This window comes from Bison bison, unplaced genomic scaffold (assembly GCF_000754665.1).
Source record: "Bison bison bison isolate TAMUID 2011002044 unplaced genomic scaffold, Bison_UMD1.0 scf7180017864065, whole genome shotgun sequence".
NCBI classification, from domain to species: domain Eukaryota; kingdom Metazoa; phylum Chordata; class Mammalia; order Artiodactyla; family Bovidae; genus Bison; species Bison bison.
The window spans coordinates 1,019,600-1,042,252 of NW_011494637.1; the positions used below are offsets into that span (position 1 = coordinate 1,019,600).

The 22,653-nt window shown below is 41.1% G+C and overlaps 1 protein-coding gene across 8 annotated transcripts in view; it reads right to left on the reverse strand.

Moving 5' to 3' along the window:
* PARK2 (parkin RBR E3 ubiquitin protein ligase) overlaps positions 1 to 22,653 on the reverse strand; it is a 1,245,124-nt gene that overhangs the window by 868,716 nt on the left and 353,755 nt on the right. For all 8 annotated transcript variants that reach the window (XM_010836734.1, XM_010836732.1, XM_010836730.1 and 5 more), the window contains one exon: positions 5,773 to 5,998. In XM_010836734.1, the coding sequence (XP_010835036.1) occupies positions 5,773 to 5,998 (226 nt within the window). The remainder of the gene's footprint in view (positions 1 to 5,772; positions 5,999 to 22,653) is intronic.

Genomic DNA, 22,653 nt, shown 5'->3' on the forward strand with positions numbered 1-22,653 from the left:
GGCGTGTGGCAGTTCATGAGGTTGCTAAGAATTGGATGCTACTTGGCAACTGAACAAGAACAACAGATTACTTAATAACATCTGCTGCTGCTGCTGCTAAGTCACTTCAGTCGTGTCTGACTCTGTGCGACCCCATAGACGGCAGCCCACCAGGCTCCCCCGTCACTGGGATTTTCCAGGCAAGAACACTGGAGTGGGTTGCCATTTCCTTCTCCAATGCATGAAAGTGAAAAGTGAAAGTGAAGTCGCTCAGTTGTGTCCGACTCTTAGCAACCCCATGGACTGCAGCCCACCAGGCTCCTCTGTCCATGGGACTCTCCAGGCAAGAGTACTGGAGTGGGGTGCCATTGCCTTCTCCAACTTATAACATCTAATACAATGTAAATACTATGTAAATCATTGTAAATACAATGTAAATGCTATGTAAATAGTTGCTAGGTGATTATACCATATACAAGTTTTGCTTTTGGGGACTTTATGGAACTTTTTTATTTCTAAATATTTTTCATCCCTAGTTAGTTGAATCTGCAGATGTGGAACCCAGAGGTGTGGAGGGCTAACTGTATATATAAAGTACAATAAAAAGGAAAGAGCACCTCATTCTGCTTTTAGGAATGGTGCTCATACTTCTGGGAAAGGACCACAGGACTATTTTCCTTACCTCAAAATCCCACCCCAAATGTCCGGTTGGCAAAATTCCCACAACACTGCAATATCATTTTATGTTTTCATTTATAATATTGAAACAGCGTATAATAGTAAAATTTTCTATGTTGTAGAAAAAAATCAAATACCTGGCAGAATCATGAAGTATTTGTAATAACTGGATGTGATAGTGACTTTATGCTGCTCTAGTATGACTGCCAAAATTTTGTTGTTTCAGGGGAGATTTAAGGTTGCCTGATGTACAAGGAATTCACAGCCTCTTCTATGTACAATACATATTTTCAAGTATTTGAGACTTGAGTTTTGGATAAAACGAGAATTAAGTCTGAAGTTTATCACTTTATTTCATTAGTAGTTTTCCCTAATTGATTTGTATGTGGCAACTCCTGATAATTCACAATCTCAGAATAATTTTCATCTCGTACAACATTCGACCAGTGGCAAAAAATTACTAAGAAGAACATATTTTCTAATAATCGTGATGTATCTATAGTATGGGCCCAAGGTTCAAATCTTAAAAGCAATTTAAATTATTTTTAATAGACTTCATTTCTCAGAGCAATTTTAGGTTCAGAGCTGTGTTTATATGTGCTGTGCTCAGTTACTCTGTATGTCCGACTCTTTGCTGCCTGACAGGCTCCTAGGCCCATGGAATTTTCCAGGCAAGAATTCTGGAGCAGGTTGCCATGTCTTGCTCCAGGGGGATTGAACCCACACCTCTTGTGTCTCCTCCACTAGCAGGTGGACTCTTTACCACGAGCACCACCTGGGAAGCCCAGGTTCAAAGCAAAACTGATCAAAAAGCACATCAGAAAGAGAATTACCATATAGCGCCTTCCCCACACAGACCAGCTTCCTTACCCTCAGCATCCCCCACCAGAACAGGGCATTTGTTACAACTAATCAACGTGCACTGACACATCATTATGATTCAAATTCCAACATTTACATTAGGGTTCACTCTTAGTGTTGCATATTCTATGGGTTTTATAGTCTTCTCAGTTTGATTTCTTTCACTTAGTTATACGCATTTAAGGCTCCTCCATGTCTTTTCATGGCTTGATAGCTTGTAGCCTGCCAGGCTCCTCTATCCATAGGCTTTCCTAGGCCAGAATACTGGAGTGGGTTGCCATTTCCTCCTCCACGGGTCCTTCCCCATCCAGGGATCAGAACTCAGGTCTCCTCATTGCAGGAAGATTCTCTACCATCTGAGCCATCAGGGAAACCCTTATTTCTTTTTAGCACTAAACAATATTGTCTTGATATTCCATATTTTATCTACTCACTTGTATAAGAACATCTTAGTTGCTCCCAAATTTGCGCAATTGTGAATAAGGCTGCTATAAACATCCATATGCAGATGATTGTGTGGACCTATGTTTTCAACTCATCTGAGTAAACACCAGCGAGAACGACCAGTTATCTTTCTCACCAGAAAGACACGCTCAGGTTGCATTTATTTGCTGCATCGACGTTTGCGGCTGCAGCCCAATTCTCCACCCTTTGGAGCCCTCTCACGTTTGGTGGGCACCTCAATTCTTCCTTGCCTAATTCATACCCTCTGGAAATGCGCAGAAAACTGAGTTTATTTCTTTTAAATTTCTTTCTAAAGGCAGAAGGTTTCAAACATGTTGTAACCAGAGATCTTTTCTCTATTCTTTCTCTCCAAAGGAAATACACTGTAGATGCTTCACATATAAAACTGGTAATTATGAGACTCATCTGCTTACTATGGGTTGATGTGATTGGTCCACCTGTCTTTCCCAACCTTTTCCCCACCTAGTTGAAGACTCTAGGTAGGACTCAGAGTTGAAAGGTGGGGAAACATTTGCTATAGGGCACCCCACTCCAGTACTCTTGCCTGGAAAATCCCATGGATGGAGGAGCTTGGTGGGCTGCAGTCCATGGGGTCGCTAAGAGTCGACACGACTGAGCGACTTCACTTTCACTTTTCACTTTTCACTTTCCTGCATTGGAGAAGGAAACGGCAACCCACTCCAGTGTTCGTGCCTGGAGAATCCCAGGGACGGGGGAGCCTGGTGGGCTGCCATCTATGGGGTCACACAGAGTCGGACACGACTGAAGCGACTTAGCAGCAGCAGCACTACTCAGAGTAATGGCAGCACTAGGATTTCTGAGTCTCGTTCTTGGCTAACAGAATCGGACCTTTTGGCTCTGGAATAAGCATTGAACAGGCATGCTCACTAGTGTTTGTCAGTTTGCAGGAGAAAAGGGGATGACAGACCATCAGATGGTAGGATGACATCACTGACTCGACATACATGAGTTTGAGCAAGCTCCGGGAGTTGGTGATGGACAGGGAGGCCTGGCGTGCTGCAGTCCATGGGGTCACAAAGAGTCGGACACTATTGAGCAACTGAACTGAACTGAACTGACCCTGGCCTCATAGAGACATGCGTAAGGAACTAGAGTGCAGAACAGAAAACAATGAGAGGAATGAGCCTTCTGAAAAGGAGATGATTCCACTTCAGAAGGTTAAGGGATCACTCCATGCAGTTGAAAGTTTTCAGCCAAGGGCATTCCTAGCCAGCAAAACACGTGCCACTGACAGGGCACCACTGGTCAGTGGGCAAATGAGAAACAGGGCAATGAGAAGTCAGATATATGAGGGCTGTGTGGAAAGTCAGGGTTAAAAAGTCTGTCACCAGAAACAGTCAGGAGCCTTCAGGCCCTTCTTACACTGGTACTGTACAGCGTAAATTTATACCAGTTTCATAGAGTGATTGTGTTGGCTGAAATGATTATACATTTCACTTAAAATATAAGCAGACTATTAGACATCTAGAAGAATTTCCTGAGTATACCTGAACTTTCCATAGTATACCTGTCACGATAGAAGGAGAATATTTTGTTCACTAGAAGTATGATCTACAGAGAGAACCAGTGGAAGGTGTCAATGATTACAAATTTATTAATCATAAAATAATACTCTCAAGAAGACTGAAGGCAATTTTATAATGAAATAAACAAATAAGACTGAACTTCTAAAATCTTCAGATAAATAACCAGTGACCAGATAGTAGAGTCACATACATTAGGAAACACTAAAGTATCTGAATACTTACAAATGACAATTATTCTACTTATATTATTATTAATGTTCAGGTAATACATGTAAAGGTTTAATTTTCATCTGAAGATTTTGAATTGGTTCATACTGATTTTCAGTTTTACTATGGCCTTCTCCTTTTCTGTTCATTATATCACTTTTGGGGAGTTTGATATTGAAACTCAAACTAAAAATCTTAATTTATCTACTTAAAAAAATAATGGTAATACATAGTGAAACTATATGCAACTTTGTTCTTTATTTTTCAAGTCTCCTGTAAATGTATTATCATACTTTCAAAATTTATGAAAGAAAAAAGAAAGGGGGGAAAAAAGAGAGTTCCTATCAGATATGTTAGGACATCTAATTCCAAACTCTTCATCTCTAAGAACTTTTTTTTTTTGTAAACATGTTAACCTGTGTCACACTGTGGGAAATTCCCTCATATATACCTTTCAATTCATTACTTCTCTCTTCGGCATTGATAAATTGCTCTTTTCACCAATCTGCTGAGGATTATTTTTTTAATTCTAGTAGTTAAATTTATATTCTATTCAATAGCTACCTTTTTCTATTATGTCTTCTGTTTTGATTTCCACTGTTTTTTAATTTTATGTCTTAATTAACATTAAACATACCTGTTTTGTATTCTGTTTCAAACTGTTCTTTTATTTTCTCACATTTTCTGGGGAACGAATCTTCTGGCTTACCTTATATGCTCTCCTCCACTCAAAGTAAAGTAATCCTTTATTTGATTTATAATGTGTATCATGAGGACTCCTTCAACAGAGCTGGATTATCTCAGGAGGTGTCAATGCCACGCCCTCTGAGCCCTCTCTGAAATGCCTTGGTCCACATCCTGCTTGGAACTTCAGAAGTCCCAAAGCTTGGGTCTGGTATTTATATTAATTCCTCATTCTGGACAACAAGCGTGTTGCAGAGGTTTAGGCTGGTCTCGTTCCCCCTCGTTCCCCACTTGTTTTTTTTCAGTCTCCTTGATGCCCAGTACATGGGAAGGAAGAAAACCCCAACACAACCACCTCAGGCTCAGCACGACGGTGACTCATGCACTTAAATTCTTGGTTTATCCACTCCTCTAGTCAAAGACAGCTGTGTTTTTTCCACTTATTCACTTATCCCTGGAAAATTTTTTGTTTTTTTTTTCTTAAATCTGATTTATGATTTTATAAATATTTACTAAATTTTACTTAGCAATTTTAGCAAGAGGTGTCCGCTTTGCTGGTTCCAGACGTCTCTGACCCCGTGAAAGTCAGCCCAGCCCAGGGCTGCTGCTGTCTTCAGACGCTCCATGTGGGAGGGAAATAAACCGCTGCCCTGGAAAGTGACTGTTACTATCTCGTGTTTCCTGTCACCTACTCAAAAACAGTCCTGTTACACCTTTGACTATTTAGACTGGAGAGGAAAAACGAAGGGAAACATAGAATATTGTCAAAATAATAAAGAGATTGTCATTCTTGCTAAAGCAAACTTTTGAAATAGGCTGCACAATAGAGACAAGGAAAACTTCTTTAAACACAAAAGGATATGATTGACACTGTCATTTTTTCTTATGACCTGAAAAATGACTAAAATTACCTCTGACAGGTTCTCTTTCTACTTAAAAATAATAATAATAATCATAACCATAATCAGTCAAAATGCATTGTAAATAGATAAACAAGAAGAGAGAAAGCACAAGTGAGCGGGACATACAATGCCTATACTGTGAGCCCGGCACAAGGCGCCCCCGTGAGCCCATCGCCCCCAGAACCTCCAAACAACCAAAGAGGACGATCGCTACGGGCCGACACTTTTCTCATCCCTTAGGTTCATTCTTAATTGGAGAGCTCTGCTTTGCAGTTCTTGTTAAATGCATCATCTCAAATCTTAGAGTGAAAACGGACTCTAGTCATGCCTCCTTCCAGTGATTTGGAACGTGTTGTGATCTATGTATTCACACGCACAGTGAGGCCACTCTCTGCGGAGACTTCAGCACGCAGAACCCCGCCCGAGCCACCGAGAGAGGCATCAGTTACCTGGCCTGCGGGCTGACGAGGCGCCGCTCTCCTCGCCGTCCTGCAGTATAACAGCCAGGCCCACCGAGTCCGCGGGGAGCACCGAGCTGCTGAGGTCCACGCGAGTCAGGCTCTCGGGCTCCCTGTCAGAGCGCCCCCAAGCGGGCCATGGGCTGTGCCCTTCTGGGCCTTTTCTCCGTGGTCTCAGCACAATGTGAACGATGCTCTGCTGATCCAGGTCACAGCTCTGAGTGAGGGAGACAAAATCACAAGAATGAGCAGGCATTGAAGCACAGGTGGAGCTGAACTTGTCTTCAGTTCTACAAAGCAGTATGTTTCAAAACGGACTTACCAGAAAGGACATGCCCTTATCATTATCAAATTTAAATACTAGCAGCCCTTTCTGATTTTTTTATCCCCCTTTCTGTTTTAAAAAGTACAGAGAATTTATTACCAACTACAGGGCCTTTTCTCTAGAATTTACACTACACTTATTTCCAGTAGACCCCACAAATACTCCAGAATCACTAGCAATCACACCACCAGGCCAATGAAGTAAGAGGAGAGGCTACCAGCACTATTCTGATCTTTCACTATTTCATCCTATCTCACAATTAAAACCAGTGAACATCTACAAAAATGTCCTGCAACTTATATTGATTTGTATGAACCACAGCGAGCATCATTCCACTGGTGGAAAACTGAAAGCATTCCCTCTGAGACCAGGAGCAAAACAAGGATGCTCACTCTTGCCACTTTATTCAACATAGTTTTGTACGTCCTAGCCATGGCAATCAGAAAAGAAAAAAAAAAAAAGAGAGACAGAATCCAAACTGGAAAAGAAGTAAAACTGTTGGTGTTTGCACGACATGATACTACACATAGAAAATCCTATAGATGCTACCAGAAAACCACGAGAGCTCCTCAATGAATCTGGGAAAGATGCAGGGGAAAATTAATAATAATAATAACTCATGGGAATCTCTCACAATCTGATATACTAACAACAAAAGATGAGAAAGAGAGATCAATCCTATTTAATATCACAACAAAAAGAATAAAATGCATAGGAGTTAGGAATAAACCTACCTAAGAAGACAAAAACCTGTACTCAGAAAACTATATGATACTGATAGAAGCAATCAAATACAACAGAAACAGATGGAGAGATACAGCATGTTCTTGGATTGGAAGAATCAGTATCACGAAAATGACTACACTACCCAAAGTGCCCTACAGATTCAATACAATGCCTATCAAATTACCAACGGCATTTTTCACAGAAGTAGAACAAACAATTGTATGCTGTGTATGGAAACACAGTAGACCCCAAATAGCCCAGGCGACCTTGGGAAAGAAAAAGGAAGATGGAGGAATTGGGCTCCCTGACTTCAGACTATACAACAAAGCTACAGGAATCAAGGCTTTAAAGTTCAGTAGAATTAAATCTGGACATCAGCTAATTTGCTAAGACAGAAGCTAGACCAACAAGTCAAGTCTCAGTTTAGAATATCTATCAGGAAGAAGCAGTTGCTCATGTGTCTGTCACTTCTCCCACAGAGCAAGGACCCTGCTCTCTCAAACCACCCCCCACTACTGTCATTCTCCCTCATCTTTGGAAATCTAAAGAACACCCATACAAAATACAACACTACTGGTAACAACCGTAACACCCCTACCCACCCTCAAGTGCTGTGTTGTCACTATCATACTTTCACAGGGGCTTCCCTGGTGGCTCAGACGGTAAAGCGTCTGCCTGCAATGCAGGAGACCCGGGTTCGATCCCTGGGTTGGGAATATCCCCTGGAGAAGGAAATGGCAGCCCACTCCAGTACTCTTGCCTGGAGAATCCCAGGGACCATGGAGCCTGGTAGGTTACCGTCCGCGGGGTCGCATAGAGTCGGACGCGACTGAGGACTTCACTTTCACTTTCACTGAACTGTATTTTCTATGTCGAAGACAAAAATGGCAATTATTTAGGAAGGCATTTCAAGGTTTTTTTTTTTTTTTTTTTTAATGTAATGGTTAACAAATGTTTTGTATGGCTATTGCAAACAATGAGATACTGTGGTTATAGACAGCATGAGCTTAGGGCTTTCAGTGGGAGTCAGAACAACCAAAAATCATTCCCACTGATTTCTCCCTCTTGTGTTCTCGGTCACCTCCATAGTGATGAATGAACACAAACGCCAATTTATATTAATGGGATGAGAATAAAAACTGTTCCTTCAACTTGATCTTTCGTTTAAAAAAATAAAGACTTTGAAAAGACAGGCACTTTGTGATTTATGCTTTGAATTTATTTCACATTTCTTACGGCTACTTTTTATTATGATCAAAGATATGATGCTACACAGAGATATTGAAAGGCCCCCCTCTCTGGTTGCCAAAGGCTGAGGAATACAATTACTGGGAAAGGTCAATTAGCCTCACACTAATTAGCCGGTGTGGGTCTCAGCCCTGTCACCCTGGATGTGCCTCCCACTGCAGGCCCGGGACCATTTCACTGCTCATTAGGACCTGCACAGAAGGAGCTCTGCAGGGAGGGGAGGGGACAAACAGAGTCAACTGACTGCTCCCCTTAGCTGTGCAGTAAGAGGTTTATTGTGAGAAGAGGTCGGTGCTGTTTGCACAGCTGAGTTCTTTCAGGGCTTCCACTCGTCCAAGATCACACTTTCCTAAATACATAGGACAACAAGCTAGACAATTATTTGCCTAAAACTAAGTTAAAATTGTTTTATATTGAAAACTTTATAAGAAATGCCTCCCAAGTGTCCTTTCAAAAAACTAAGATCATGGCATCTGGCCCCATCACTTCATGGCAAATAGATGGGGAGACAATAGAAACAGAGACAGACTTTTTCTTGGGCTCCAAAATCCATTTGGACAGTGACTGCAACCATGAAATTAAAAGATGCTTGCTGCTTGGAAGAAAAGCTATGACAAACCTAGACAGTGTATTAAAAAGCAGAGACATTACTTTGCCAAGAAAGGTCTATTTAGTCAAAGCTATGGTTTTTCCGGTAGTCATGTAGAGATGTGAGAGTTGGGCGACAAAGAAGGCTGAGCATTGAAGAATTGATGCTTTCAAACTGTGGTGTTGGAGAAGACTCTTCAGAATCCCTTGAGATGAAACCAGTCAATCCTAAAGGAAATCAGTCATGAATATTCGTTGGAAGGACTGATGCTGAAGCTAAAACTTCAAAACTTTGGCAACATGATGCAAAGAACTGAAACACTGGAAAAGACCCTGATGCTGGGAAAGATTGAAGGCGGGAAGAGAAGGGGACGAAAGGATGAGATGGTTGCATCTGACATCGCTGACTCAATGGACTTGAGTTTGAGCAAACTCCAGGACGTGGTGAAGAACAGGGAAACCTGGTGGACTGCACTCCATGGGGCCATAAAGAGTCGGATACAACTGAGCGACTGAACAGCAACAGTCCCTGCCCACATGTCTACTCTCTACGATTGTATCTCTGCTACTCTCTGCCACATGTATGTGTTGTGTGTACGTGTGTGTGTGAGTTGCTCATTCATATCTGATTCTTTGCAACCCTGTGGATTGTAGCTCACCAGGTTCCACTGTCCATGAAATTCTCCAGGCGAAAACGCTGGAGTGGGTTGCCCTTTACTTCTCCAGGGAATCGTCCCAACTCAGGGATTGAACCCACATCTCCTGCACTGCAGGCAGATGCTTTACAATCTGAGCTACTAAGGAAGCCCTAACCGTAGGTATACATATGGCTGATTCATGTTGATACATGTCAGAAACCAACACAATATTGTCAAGCAATTATCCTTTAAAGTTTAAATGTTTAAAAGTTTAATGTTTAAAGTAAATGAATGAAAGAACAGGATGGCCTCTGGATGACGGCCACTCCTCTGCCCTTCCCTTTTCTTGTCTTGCTCTTCCGCTTTCTCCTGCCCCCCTTCCCTTGTACCCATTCCTCCTCTGCTGTCATTCTAACCCATGCTTTCTCACAGCAGGGAACTCAAGCATGCCTGTCACTGCTCCTTCACAACCAAAGAGAAGCAGGGGTGCCCCTTGTTTGGTTTCAGCCCAGTGTTCAACTAAGAACAGCCCACTATACAACTAAGAACCAACCGAAACAACACATCCGTTGCTTAGAGGTTGTAAGAAATTGGTAGTCAGCTGCAACGGAACCAGTGTGTTTTCTCTCATGGCTTTTAAACAGCCTATTAGACAACAAAGAAAATGCTTACCTGGAATCAGTGGAAAGCCAGAGTGGTCGTGTTTTGAACTACTGACTACTTTAAATCCCCTCCCCCACCCACCCCCCAAAAAAGTCTTGAAAAACAGAAGAATCTCTCGCAGGAGAAGTAGCAACAGGTGTTTCGTTACAGAGACACACACCTACCTCAGAGCTGTAAGAAATGACTCTTGAGGGGAGAAACATGATCAGGGGCTGCTTATTTGTGAATACTAAAAGTTTCTCCCTGTGTCAAGGAGACGCCCTACTGCCACGTAATACAATGTAGCCAAGAGCTCCTCACCTGGGCTCATTCAGTAAATTGGGCCTTTCAGGTCCCTTGGGCACAGGCCTGAATTTGAGTGACTTCACAGACAGAAGGAAATAATTAGTCAGCCTCTTCAACAGCAAGGAAGAAACGAGAGCTGACAGGCATTCATATTTATTTTTTTAAACAATGGGCACAGAGATAAACAGTTTCACACCTTGCTATAAATTCCTTAAATTTCCAGCCTCAGGTTTAAAATCTGAGATATAAATACAACACATTGTTACTTATGTCAGCTCCTGTTTCATAATGTGAATATCTTATGTCACGTCCAACAATTCTTTCACCAAGAATAAATAAACCATGAAACTGCTATCCTCTTGCACACCTGTATACCAAGCAGATGCCTCCTTGAGTTGCTCTCCAGACACTGGTTGGTAAGAAGGCATGTGAGTCAGTTCTAATGAGATGCATGTACCTAGAGCCTATTATAGGCAGATAAGTAAGTCAGAAAGAGGAAAATGAATATTGTATATTAATACATACCTATGAAATCTAGAAAGATGGTGCTGATGAACCTATGTGCAGGGTAGCAATGGAGGCACAGAGTGAACAGGTGGGAGGAGATGGGAGATGGGAGGTAGGTTCAAGAGGGAGGGAATGTGTGTATGAATGGCTGATTCATGTTGATGTATGGCAGAACCAACAGAATATTGTAAAGCAATTATAGTCCAATTAAAAATAATTTTTTTTAAAAAGGCATTGAGAGCTTGAATGAATTGGGACAAATGCCTAGACTCTCTCATTTGACTGTAAGAAAAGATAAATGGTATTCATTCTTTCTGTTTCAGCAGTTGGTCCTAATTGACTCCTTAGTGAGAGACTTTATTTTCTTGGACTTCAAAATCAATGCAGATGGTGAATGCAGGCATGAAATTAAAAGACACAAGTTCCTTGTAAGAAAAACTATGACAAACCTAGACAGCGTATTAAAAAGCAGAGACACTATTTTGCTGACAAAAGTCAGTTTAGTCAAAGCTATGGTTTTTCCAGTAGTCATGTATGGATGTGAGAGGTGGACCATAAAGAAAGCTGAGCACTAAAGAATTGATGCTTTTGAACTGTGGTGCTGGAGAAGACTCTTGAGAGTCTCTTGGACTGCAAGGAGATCCAACCAGTCAATCCTAAAGGTAATCAACACTGAATATTCATTGGAAGGACGGATGCTGAAGCTGAAACTCCAATAAAATGCCCACATGATGCAAAGAACTAACTCATTGGAAAAGACCCTGATGCTGGGAAAGATTAAAGGCAGGAGGAGAAGGGGACAACAGAGGATGAGATGGTTGGACGGCATCACCGACTCAATGGACATGAGTTTGAGTCAACTCTGGGAGCCGGTGATGGACAGGGAAGCCTGGTGTGCTGCAGTCCATGGGGTCGCAAAAACTCAGACATGACTGAGTGACTGAACTGAACTGAACCTCTCTTTCATTTCAGTTTTCTTCCAACTAAAGAAGTATAGTGGATTGAATAGTATCTATTTAAAATGCATGCCCATCAAGAACTTTAAAATTTGAACTTACTTGAAAAGAGGGGGTTTGTAGATGTAATTGCATATGGATCTCAAGAGGAAATCATCCTGCATTTAGGGCCCACCCGACAAAAGTCCATCTAGTCAAAGCTGTGGTTTTTCCAGCAGTCATGTATGGATGAGAGAGTTGGATCATAAAGAAGGCTGAGCACCAAAAAATTGATGCTTTTGGACTGTGGTTTTGGAGAAGGCTCTTGAGAGTCCCTTGGACAGCAAGGTGATCAAACAAGTCAATTCTATAGGAAATCAATCCTGAATATTCATTGGAAGGACTGATGCTGAAATTGAAGCTCCAATATTTTGGTCATTTGATGGGAACTGCCAACTCATTGGAAAAGTCCCTGATGCCAGGAAAGATTTAGGGCAGAAGGGGAAGAGGGTGTCAGAGGATGAGATGGTTGGCTGGCATCACTGACTCAGTGGAGATGAATTTGATCAAACTCCAGGAGACAGTGAAGGACAGGGAAGGTTGGCGTGCTGGCAGTCCATGAGGTGGCAAAGAGTCGGGCACAACTGAGCAAATAACAAAAACAATTCTTTCAACGTTTAGTTAGAGGAGATTTAAGATCTTTAAGAGGGAGTGGTGAGGAGAACTGTTGGTAGCAGCCCCATCACAAGCCTTCTCATCTTTGCTTCACTTTGATTAGGTAAGAAGCACCGTGGTCTTTCCAGGATCATTGAGTTTAAACCTCTTATCCCAGGGTGACTAATAATAGCTCTGCTTGAACGTTCGAAGTCTCCTAGTCTGAAGGACAAATCATATGCTCATCCTACTCATGGTTGCCTATTTATGACACACAGTAGATGCTCAAAAGTAAATTTTGTAGTGCTGAATAAAATAATGACAACAGCAAGCATGTCTACCATTTTGTGAATTATCTAAATGCCAGGCATTGCGCTTAGCATGTTCTCATTGTACTCTGTACAACGCCATGGTGAGATGGGAACCATTAATAAGCTCATTTTAGAGATGAGATAACTGAAGGACAAAGGCATGAAGTTGCTGCCAAAGGTTATACGTAAGAACTAAGTGGATGAGCTAGAATAATCACTAAAATTCATTTTGGCGTAGTACTCACTGCTTACAAATCCTGTTATCAACACAATTTAACCTCACCTGACACTTTCACCAACTCCGTCTCAAGTATCATGTTCAGTATTTTCACAAAGCCACTTACAGTTCAGGAAGACAATGAATTAGCCAGGATTACACAGACATTTCTAAGCAGGTGGGCTTCTATCCAGGTTAAAACATGCATAAAAATCAACTGAGGTGCCAAGGAGAAGAACAACTTTTCCTAGTCCATCTTGGACCTGCAGGTTCAGAATCTGGGGAGTGGGGCAGGGGGTGGGGAGCAGCAAGCTGCTGCACTTCGAGCCATCCTCCCCGGACTCTCTATGTACAGTCAGGTCAGGAATCTCTGCCGAAGGCCAGAGCCGGACATCAGCCTCTAGGTCCCAACTTTGCTTCCGCACTTGAAACTTTCCACTGTGGGTGTACAGGCACCCTGTACTGAAGACCTGCACCCTCTGTCAACTCTGCTCAAGTTGGCCACCTGGTGTCTCAGAGATTCAAGAGGCAAGACAAGGATGCTTCAACCTAGCCTAAGACAGACTCTAGAACAATGCAAAACAATTTGTAGGACACTCAGCCTTTCCGATGAAAATGTTTTTTTAAAAGTATGCACAAGAAGAAAACAGCAAATGGATAAATATCCACAATGCAAAACAATTTGTAGGACACTCAGCCTTTCCGATGAAAATGTTTTTTTAAAAGTATGCACAAGAAGAAAACAGCAAATGGATAAATATCCACAATGCAAAACAATTTGTAGGACACTCAGCCTTTCCGATGAAAATGTTTTTTTAAAAGTATGCACAAGAAGAAAACAGCAAATGGATAAATATCCACAATGCAAAACAATTTGTAGGACACTCAGCCTTTCCGATGAAAATGTTTTTTTAAAAGTATGCACAAGAAGAAAACAGCAAATGGATAAATATCCACAATGCAAAACAATTTGTAGGACACTCAGCCTTTCCGATGAAAATGTTTTTTTAAAAGTATGCACAAGAAGAAAACAGCAAATGGATAAATATCCACAGATAAGAGGCCAATTATATATGTGGACACTACATTTGTATACATACATATTTATGACAACAGCAAGCATGTCTACCATTTTGTGAATTATCTAAATGCCAGGCATTGTGCTTAGCATGTTCTCATTGTACTCTGTACAACGCCATGGTGAGATGGGAACCATTAATAAGCTCATTTTAGAGATGAGATAATTGAAGGACAAAGGCATGAAGTTGTTGCCAAAGGTTATACATAAGTACTAAGTGCTGAGCTAGAATAATCTTGTATACACATGTATACACACATGTGTGAATAAATTTGCATATACACATGTATGCACATCAGGGGCTTCCCTGATAGCTGAGTTGGTAAAGAATCCACCTGCAATGCAGGAGACCCCAGTTCAATTCCTGGGTCAGGAAGATCCGCTGGAGAAGGGATAGGCTGCCCACTCCCATATTCTTGGGCTTCCCTTGAGGCTCAGCTAGGAAAGAATCTGCCTGCAATCGGGGAGACCTGGGTTCTGTCCCTGGGTTGGGACGCTCCCCTGTAGAAGGCCACCCACTCCAGTATTCTGGCCTGGAGAATTCCATGGACTGTATAGTCCATGGGGTCACAAAGTGGCAGACATGACTGAGTGACTTGCACTTCACTTCACTTCATGTATGTACATGTACACACACAAACTGACATGTTTGCTTTTAAACTGGAAAATATTATGGAGAATTTGCTAGTTCTTAATCATTTGCTAAAAGTTCAAAGGCTACAAACTGAATATAAAAATCACGGAAGAGATTAAAGAGGGCAATACGTATAATTCTATAACTAAATACAAGTGTGAAATGTAATAGTCATTCAACAAATATTTTGTGATCATGCTATTTAGCAGATTGTGCACTATTCTTTATAAAGTAGCAACTAAAACAGTTATTAAAACAAACTAACAATTTCCCTCCCATATCAATGTGTTATTTTTGTTTACTGGAAACTAGATACATGATTCTAAGATTTCATATAGAAAAATAAATGTGCCAGAATATCTGGAAGCATTCTGTAAAGAGGAGCAACGATAGGTGTGGCCAAGGGAGGCATTAAATGTAACGTAATGTCTCTATTTTCAACCGTATGACACAGGAACCTGAATAAAGGCTTACTTAATGCAACAAAATAAGAAGTCCAGAAACATAATCAGTGTTTTGGAAATCTGACATAATAAGGCCATTGTCGGGTTATTAACTGGCCTTATTTCGATACTGCTGTGTCTCAGGGAATGGGAAGGCCAGAGGAAAGGGAGAGACATGGGGGAACACCCAGTTTATGGAGCTTGATAAACACACATTTATCAAGAATTTGCCATCTTACACGGGTGTGGTTAGTAGCACCCCTAAAAAATCACAGGAGTAGCATCGAAGATCACTTATCATAGTTGACCCTAAAAAATACAATAATAATGACAAAAACTGAAATATTAAGAGGATTATCAGACTGTGAAACAGAGACCCAGTGTGAGCAAATGCTGTTAGAACAATAGCCTTACGGGCTTGCTGGAGGCAGCATTGCCACAAAGCTTCAATACGTAAAAATCACAGTATCTGTGACGCACAATAAAACACAGCACAGTAAAATGAGGTATGCTTGGAGCTGTATAAAATACTTATGAATTTTAAATTCAAGCTTTGAAAACTTGAAGTTGTCAAAGAAGTCTTGCTTCTATCCTTGTTTGCTCTAGCCTATTTGTTTTATATCCCAGACGCAACTTTTTTTTTTTTCAAATTTCTGGTTTATTTTTCCATTGTATAACTTTAAAGATAAAAACATAATCTGAAATGTATATGTGTGCTCATGTTTTAAGTCTCTTTCTTAGATAAACAGCAGCATATTTTATACAATATCAGCAAATTATTTTTTCAGCTAATAATTCACCCTAGATCAACATGAATCAGGTTGATGTTTGGCAGAAACCAACAAAATTCTGTAAAGCAATTATCCTTCAATTAAAAAATAAATAAAATAAAAAATAATAAGTCACCCTAGAATCCATTCTGTACCTGTATATTCAGATTTTCATTATTCTTTTTCATCTCATGTGTGGATTAATCATAGTTTGTTCAATCAATACCCTACTTTTCCCAAATTTTTTAAATTACAAAAATTAAAAACAGCACATCCGTGACTAGCTTCGTGTGTACATCTTTAAATATGTTTCTTCCAGCACTTCCGTGCCACTGCTGCCTCACAGAAGGGGCCTGGGAAAATCAACACTTTCACAGCAATGAGTCCACCTAACACCCAAACCTTGGTTTCTAAATATCTGTTCTCACTAAAATGAACTTGATGAGAAATAGATGTTCTCAGAAAGTTCAAGACAGAAAGAACAGTGAGTAGCCGGAATAATGTGCATCTTCTGTGTGTTAGCACCTCATCAAAATCAACTCCCTTCCCTTCCCAGGCAGCTAGCTGACTACATCTCCCACCTTGCTTTGTATTCGTGGTTCTCCTTAGCGATCATTTCTGCCAGAGGAGTATAAGTCGATGTGATGAGTACCGCTTCCAGGGCAAAGCAGACTGATTGAGGTTGTAGTGAGACATAGAGCAAGAGACAGATACACAATAAAATGTCTGATCAGTGAGTGGGTGGGTAGGTAAAATACAAATATACGGAAAAACTTGAGCAGGACATTCATGACCAAAGACGGTACAAGTGGGGCTTGGCAGCATGTCCACACTACATCATCAGGCTTTGGGAGTGAAAATTAGCCTTCTACTCTGCACAGCTAAAGATTAAAAATGACATCATACATTAAAGTTAAAATTAGTAGGTTGAAAAGGAAATTTCTTTTCTGTTTTATTTTTTAATTAATTTATTTTAATTACTAATTACTTTACAATATTCTGGTGGTTTTTGCCATACGTCGACGTGAATCAGCTGTAAATTTATAGAATGCTTCAGGGAATAGATTTTTATCATATGTATTTGCTGACTAATTGCTGAATCCATTGTCTTTTAAGTATTTTGTATGTTCTTTTTAATATTTTTATTGGTTTTAGTTATCTTTGTAACTATCAGCCTCAATCTTCATGTTTCCAATGTTAGAAATCAATTATTCTCCTTCTCCGCTTATCACCTCCATACTCCTTATACGTGTTTTTAATCTTCATATTGCCTAAAACTTAGCTAACATTTTGAACTTACTTTCAGAAAATCTCAGGCCCATCAACATTATACATACAGTGTGGCACCAATGACATGTATTATTTAAAATTATCATCACTAATAAGCAAATACTGTAGTTTCAAACCTTAAAGTATCATACTTTTTAATAAGTATGATAGTGTGATTTGAATGGCTGCTATCGCAATATCCCAATCTTTGAGAAAGACGATCGTAGGGCATTAATTAGTACACTCAGTTCTTAGGCATCAGCAGAATCCTTATCTGCATGTTTCTTTTAAAGTCTGGCCAAGTAACTGGGCTTTAAACTGATCAGGTATATTACCTGTAACTTTGTAACAACTCGGTGAAATAAGCATTAGAGATGGGAAAACCAAAGCTCAAAGAGTTGCAAAATTTACCCAAATAAAAATAACTGGATTTGAAACCAACTTTATCTTATTCTAAAGCCACTACTTTTGACTATTCTCTTTCTCTTACCAAAGAAGGAGTGATTTAACTATGATTAATGGATCCAAACCTTGCTTCATTCTATAATCAGAACAGTTATAAAGGCAGAATTTGGATGCATTTCAGATGAATTCTCAAATTGTTCTAGATCATCTCAGAAGGTTGCTTAATCTAATGGTCCAGATTTTTGAAACTCTGAAAAATGATGACAATATGTATGAGATGCAAACAAGGGATTTTGGCCTTGGAGATGAGCTAAAGAGACTGAGAAACCCACAAACTTCTAGAAGATATAATTCCAATGTACCTTTATAGTAAAGGTAATATGTCTCCCGAGTTAAAAATCACTGAACACAAGGAAGATATTTTTGACAAGAATGTATTTTTTATAATGGAATACAGTCATGAAAATGATTATAAAATGCTGTGTTTTTTCCTAAGTCATACTTTAGGTGACAAGTGAAAGTGTTAGGCACAGTCCTGTCTGACTCTTTGTGACCCCATGGACCATCGTCTGCCAGGCTCCTTGTCCATGGAAATCTCCAGGCAAGAATATTGGAGTGGGTAGCCATCCCCTTCTCCAGGGGATCTTCAAGATCCAGGGATCAAACCCAAGTTTCCGGAATGGAAGGCAGATTCTTTACATCTGAGCTACCAGTGTTATCGGTTTAGAAAAATTTAGAAATGCAAGTACTACATATTCAAGCAGACTTGAAGATAATAAAAGGTTTGATTTAAGGATTATTTTTCTAAAATTCCCATTATTAGCATCATTCTTTTCTGTTTCATATGGTTTATTCCAGGAAACCTCTACTCAACTGAAGAGCATTAAGTGGGAGGGATAAATTAATAGCAAATTACTACATATTTGGTTATCATAAACAGAAATTCTGTGAAATAATGGAACATGGGAAAATTAGTGATCATGAAAAATGAAAAAGAAATGGTTGATGCAGAATATGTAGCTGAGATGGGGAAACTTATGCTGATCACTTCAGAGGCAAGCGACCTCAGAGAAGCCAGAGTCCCAATAGCAGGTGGAAGCTAGCAGCTTAGGCTGAGCCCAGCATGCCATGACTCAAAATTATCCCACCACACTACCCAGGTCAAATATGTCAGCTTTTGTCAGAGTCCTGAACTGCGCTCAGGTCTCCTTCCCCTCTCTGCCTGGGGGTGGGCTCCACTCCAAATCAGGTAACACAGAACTACTGTGCTAGCCACATCCTACCCTCATCCTACCGGTAAAATAAGCCAACAGGGAAAAGTCTACTACTAAAAAGAAGATAAAATAAGAATAATAAAAATGGTAATTATTAAAGCCACTTTATGCGAAGAGTTGACTCACTGGAAAAGACTCTGATGCTGGGAGGGACTGGGGACAGGAGGAGAAGGGGACCACAGAGGATGAGATGGCTGGATGGCATCACTGACTCAATGGACGTGAGTCTGAGTGAACTCCGGGAGTTGGTGATGGATAGGGAGGTCTGGCGTGATGCGATTCATGGGGTCGCAAAGAGTCAGACACGACTGAGCGACTGAACTGAACTGAATCAAAGGACTCAACTGAGTCATGCCAGACTTGTGGGACCCATGAGCAAACCATATCCTTACACCATGATACCGTTTACATACACCTGACGTGTTTATCATCCCTGGGATCCTTGCCATTGCCTGTACCTGTACACTTCAGCTATGGTATCAGCCACTTTGGAGGACAGCAGAAGCCCACCAAGGATAAAGAAACAACGCTTTGTTGCTGTTGTTTTTAACTTTCAGTACAGGCTCTTGAAGCTCATTTCCACAGCATTGTTGTGAAATCCAATATTTTTTTTTTCACTTTCAAGGCCATGTTAGAGTGAAGTGAAGTGAAGTGAGTGAAGTGAAGTCGCTCAGTCATGTCTGACTCTGCGACCCCGTGGACTGCAGCCTGCCAGGCTCCTCCATCCATGGGATTTTCCAGGCAAGAGTACTGGAGTGGGTTTCCATTTCCTTCTCCAGGGGATCTTCCTGACCCAGGGATCGAAACCTGGTCTCCCACACTGCAGGCAGACTCTTTACCGTGAGCCACCAGCGAAGCCCCTAAGGTTTATCTCAAATGAAGATGTAGGATATAGCAAACGGAAGTTCCTGACCAGGAACCCAGGGCTGCTAGAGCAGCTGTAACAAAGCGGCACAAACTGGGTGTTTTCATGACCAGCTATGAGTCATCTCATGACTCTGGAGGTCAAATCCAAAATCAACGTGCAGGCAGGGGTGGTTCCTACTGAAGGCTAGGAGGGAAATCTTGTTCCCCTCTTCTCTCCTTGGCTTGCAGATGGCTTTCTCCTCGCTCTGTCTTCCCATCACTTCCTTCTGCGGCTGCTGCTGTGCTCAGTAGCCCCCATTTTATAAGATAACAGGCCATACTGAGTCAGGGCTCATCCTCATGACCCTTTTTAACACGAATGCCTCTGTAAAGACCCTGTCACTAAACAAGGCCACCTGCTCACGGACTGGTGTTTACACTTTCAACAGATCTTCTTTGAGGCACTCAATTCAGTCCAAAACACCTCACCTGAAACGTGTCTTTCAGAGGAAGAACCTAAGACTCTTTTACTTTGTCCTCAAATCCATTTTCTCTCAATAAGTACGTAAGAATCGTGCGTGGTGAGAAGTTGCCTTACGTCTAAACAAGCCTGGATCAGATCAAATAAAGTTGCTTGCTTGCTTGCTTGAACACAGCATATCATATTACTAAATAGGGCTTCATTGAATAGGACTATTAAACAGATGGGCCCATCAGTTTTTCCAATGTTGACTGGCTTCTTACTGAGTCAATCATTTTGTGGAAATAAATCCAACAAAAAGTAACAGATTTTTCCCCTTGTGAATATAACGTAAATCCTTGATTTAAAACATTATACCATATTCCTACTTTAAGTTTGATTTTTCAAATAATACTTTTATATCCTACCATGTTCAGCTGAACACATGCCTAAAGCCTCATATTTATCTTTCAATTGAGTCACTAAGATTATGACAATATTAATGCCATAGGTTTTCCAATCAAAACGAAAAACTCAATACTTAAAACAAAAAGTATTATACTTAAAGGATTAAAAGCAATGTCCTCCTTGCAAATTGCCTCAAGTTTTTTTTCAACTATGCCCTAACAGAAGAAGAAAAGTGGCGATGGAAACTTCTGACAAAGAAATAACAGAATGCAGAAGTGTAAGTTTCCCAGAAAAGACATTAACTCTTTTAGGAATATCACAAAAGGGACTGGGACAAATCTAAAAAGGAACATGAGAAGAATCTAGTCAGTGGGACCAGTTACATACTCATTTGCAAAGCTGCTGGTGAAGATAACCTTGATAGAATTCAATATTAAATACACTTCTCTAAATTCAGAGATGTTAGAAGTGAAATGACTCTTCAATGTAAGGGACGGGGGTTCGATTCCTGGGTTAGGAAGATGCCCTGGAGATAGAAATGCCAAACCACTCCAGTGTCCTTGCCTGTGAAATCCAATGGACAGTGCAGCCTGGCGGGCAACAGTCCACAAGGTCACAAGAGTCAGACAGGACCTAGAGACTAACACTTTCCCTTTTCTTTCACTTCCAGACACAGAAAACATGAATCTGAGACTCCAGGGATGGAAAAAACATTATGTTATAAACTGAGCCAAGAGAACCATGGTGACCTCAGAAACCTGAAATGCAGTTGAAGGCATACAAGAGGATAACACTCCTGCTTGACAGGCCTTCTTCCTACCCAGTGTGCCAGCATCTTCTGTCTGCCATGCCCAGTGCCACTCAGCAAACGTGTCTTGCCCACTGGTATCTGTTACTGACACCTACAAACCATCTCTGATGGTCCAGATGCAGACAGAAAGCATCACACGGGGGGTGGGGAAGAAGGTACAGCAGGGACTGTGACGCTCTCCAACTCTATAACCCTCGCCGCTCACCCCTGCCCACTGTTCCCAGACCGGGGTCCCTCTGACCTTTATGGAGAAGGTGTCAGAAAATCACTGGGAAACAAACACAACCCCACACATTTCTGTGCAGTTAATCTCCTGTTTGAAAGACAGGTGAAGAAGCCCTGTTGAGTCAAAGATGAAAGATGTTTTTGAAATTTAGACTGACAGAGGAATGCCCTGTAAAAAAGATAAAAGACCCTGCTTTAAGATAGCTACTTTTCATTTTTACCTTCCAAAAGACTTGCCTTTTATGTTTCCCTGAGGTTATTCAATAAGAGGGCAAAAATCTCCAATGGCATATCTTCTGTTACAGAAGAGAAAATGGTTTGGCTTTGGAGGAAAAGAACAAGATTGAAGATAAACAAGATGTTCTGATATTGAACAAACTTGATGACTCATTTTGTAATAAGCGAGCAGCCACTCTGAGATAAAATTCATTTCATCAGCCTAGTTATTTTATCATTTGTCAACTGACCCATCATTCAGACATTCAACTACTCAACTGAGAAGCAACGCAGTAATGGAGCAGAATATTTTGAAATATTATCTGATAGTATTGTTCTCTCACTGCTATCCTTCTCACGCCCTGCAGTACTACTCTACCTTAAAAACTAGAGCCTCTGTCTGGAATGGAGAACACACAGAAAATTCCAGGAAAAGAAAGAGTCAAGTGATTGGACTTTGTTGAATCTAGAGCAACCTTGAGAGTCTGGTACAGAATTTACTCCATGAAACCTCAGAGGTAGAAAGAATGGAGAATAATTTAAAAACCCTTAATATGATCAGTCTGCCGGGTTCAACCTAGGTGGATAATTGGAGGATAACTGTCTGTGTATTATCACTTCAGTTGTGTCCCACTGTTTTTGACCCCACAGACTATAGCCTGCCAGTGTCTTCTGTCCGTGGGATTCTCCAGGCAGGAATCCTGGAGTGGGCTGCCATGCCCTCCTGCAGGGGATCTCCCCGACCCAGGAACCGAGCCCCCATCTCTTATGTCTTCACCAATAGTGCCGCCTGGCACGTGCACTACCCATCAGGGAGGATAACTGGTGAAGCTAAACCTCAGTGCATAGGTGAGGAGCAGCAGCACTGACTTCCACAAGCCCACTAGGACCAACTCCCTACTTCGGGACAGAGACAGGGGAGGGGGGGTGGGGGGT